This window comes from Mesoplodon mirus, assembly GCF_964341445.2.
Source record: "Mesoplodon mirus genome assembly, chromosome: 3".
NCBI classification, from domain to species: Eukaryota; Metazoa; Chordata; class Mammalia; order Artiodactyla; family Ziphiidae; genus Mesoplodon; species Mesoplodon mirus.
The window spans coordinates 103,623,324-103,625,973 of NC_138978.1; the positions used below are offsets into that span (position 1 = coordinate 103,623,324).

At 48.8% G+C, this 2,650-nt stretch overlaps 1 protein-coding gene across 1 annotated transcript; it reads right to left on the minus strand.

Annotated features, from left to right (window-relative positions):
• Positions 1–641: 641 nt before the first annotated feature.
• Positions 642–1,479, minus strand: LOC309801117 (large ribosomal subunit protein uL22-like). The gene has a single exon (XM_082615563.1). The coding sequence runs from the start codon at positions 1,345–1,347 to the stop codon at positions 907–909; it is 441 nt and encodes a 146-aa protein (XP_082471689.1). The 5' UTR covers positions 1,348–1,479; the 3' UTR covers positions 642–906.
• Positions 1,480–2,650: the final 1,171 nt, after the last annotated feature.

Below are 2,650 nucleotides of genomic sequence, written 5' to 3' on the forward strand. Positions count from 1 at the left end.
TTGTTCTCTGTTATAGGAAACCCTAGCACCAGAGAGTGCCAAACAGGGTAGATAATTGTGTTGTTCAGAGGAGAAGCAAAGCAGGAGCTTCTTGTGTGAGGTAAATTAGAGGCCAGGGCTCTATAAGGAATTCTGCTTTGGCTCTGATTAACAAAAAAGAAAATGGAACACAAAAGGGAAATCTGAAGTGGTAAGCAATAGGAATTGCTTCTAGACAGAAGATCCTCTCTCTCTTTTTTGCCCCCTTCCACATTCCAATATTGAGTCCTCTTCCTGGCAAACTCTTATTCATCTCTCAAGGTCCATACAGCTGTCACCTCCTCTGAGAAGCCTTCTTGGATTCTTCCTTTATGCTCTCACTGCTCCTTGTTTGCCCCTCCATTATAGTACTTATCACAGTATAGCTTGTTGCTTGTTTACTCAGTTATGGATGCTTCACCTTTTTAACACTTTTATCTCCAGCCCCTGCTCAGGGCTTAGGAGCTCAATGTGGAAGGAAGGAAGGAAGGGAGGGAGGATGGGAGGAAGGGGTAGAAAGCAAAAGAATTAGCTGCTCATTGCTGACTCTTGTCTTTCACACCTGTCATTCTAACCCATGTCTGGTTCCAGAATTTGTCCAGAACAATTCCCTGGAATGTTGGGCTCCTTGGTTGTGCCAGCCAAGTCTCCCCACCTCCTCCCCTGCCACCAGGGCTCCCATCCACTGTCCTCCACTCCTTTCGGCTTCCCTGTTTGTGACCAGCTGGGTTTTTCCTTCCTGACATTAATGGCTTAGATTGGCAGTGGAGTCCACTTGGAAGGGCCAGGGGCTTATGTTCTGGTTTCTTCTCCATCTTTCTTCTCAGCCTTCATCAGGGTGTTCTTTTTTTTTTTTTTACTTTTATTTGCATTTATTTTTTGCAGCATTTATTCCCGGGCCATAAGTTTTTGCTTCTTCAATTTCTTCCGGGATATCTTTTTCTTCTGGGCAACCTCCTCTTCTGGTTTAGGAACAATCTGTTCTTTTTCAGTAAGGATCATCTCAGTGTGGCAGGGAGAGCTCATGTATGGGTTGATCCGACCATGAGCTCTATAAGTCCTGCACCGCATCTTGGGGGCTTTGTTCACCTGGATATGCTCGATGATCAGAGAATCTACATCTAAGCCCTTAGGTTCAGCATTACTCTCTGCATTTTTGAGCATGTGCAGTAAAAATTCAGCACTCTTTTTGGGCCACCAACCCTGCGTCCAGCCCCACTGTTTGGCCTGGGCACACCTACCAACTCCACCATTGTAATGACGGAATGGCACACATTGCTTCTTTAAAGTGACATCCTTCAGATACTTGGTGGCTTTTTGGATATGCATACCCTTAATGGCCTGGGCAGTTTCATGAGTGTTCTTAAAGTGAACACGAAGATTTGAACCTCTCGACTTGCATGATTATGTGGGGTTTTCTGGGTCAAGTGAATAGCGAACCATTTTTAGAGGTCACCTCAGGCCGCTGACCGGAAAAGCATCAGGGTGTTCTTTTATGAGCCTCATGCCCTCCCCAATTCTCTGAGTGCCAGTCTGGTTGCTCAGGTGTGCACTCTTGGGCACAAGTCCTGCCACAAAATAAGCCATATAGAGAGAGGCTGGTAGGAGTTGTTTCTGCAGGGACCCAGTCACGTCCCATGATATTGCTGGGCTTCAAGCTCACATCTGTGACATGGGAATTAAACCAACCCTGCCCTTATCCAAGGGAGTTATAAAGATTGAACGAGAAAGTCAGTGGATGGGGCCTCTGGATCCTCTAAAGCACTACCTGAAGTGAAAGTTATCATTCCTCCAACCTTCTCTCAGAGGCTGGGGTATTCCTCCAGAATCAAAGCGTCGGTGCCTCTGGAAGTAGTGATAGCTAGCACCCAGTGCTTATGCGGGCCAAGCACTGCTCTAAGCCGTATATGTGGATTAATCCTCAGAACAAACCCAGGAGGAAAGGGCTCTTTTATTTTATTTTATTTTTTTGCGGTACGCGGGCCTCTCACTGCTGTGGCCTCTCCTGTTGCGGAGCACAGGCTCCGGATGCGCAGGCTCAGCGGCCATGGCTCACGGGCCCAGCCGCTCCGCGGCATGTGGGATCTTCCCGGACCGGGGCACGGACCCGTGTCCCCTCCATCGGTGGGCAGACTCTCAACCACTGCGCCACCAGGGAAGCCCGAAAGGGCTCTTTTAAACACTCCCATTTATGGATGAAGAAATCAAGGCTCAGAGGTCCCACAGATAGTGGACATCACAGCCTGAGTTTGACCTGAACTCATTCAGCTGGGCCCTGGCCCCATGCTCCTGACCACTGGCTCTATGGCCTCACACAGTCACAGGTAGCAGCTGGCCCCTCAGCACCAGGACTACCACTGCCATCAATTTACTACTCACACTCAGAATGCTGATTCTGGCTGTCACTGGCTTTGCCACTTATGAGCTGTGCAACCTTGGGCAAATGACAACCTCTCTGAGCATGGTCTCTCATCCAGGAAATGGGAATAATCCTACATCTCCTGCAAATTTTACCAGGAGGAATCACTGGAGGATGAATACGTGAAACAGCTAGCCCGACTCAGGCAGGTGAATGGTACTCAACGAGTGTCCTGCCCCATTTACATGTAGGGAAACAGGGGAGCGCGGGGGG

Excerpts from the sequence above, each read along its gene's own strand:
- LOC309801117 (XM_082615563.1), bottom strand. The coding sequence starts at position 1,347 with ATGCATATCCAAAAAGCCACCAAGTATCTGAAGGATGTCACTTTAAAG.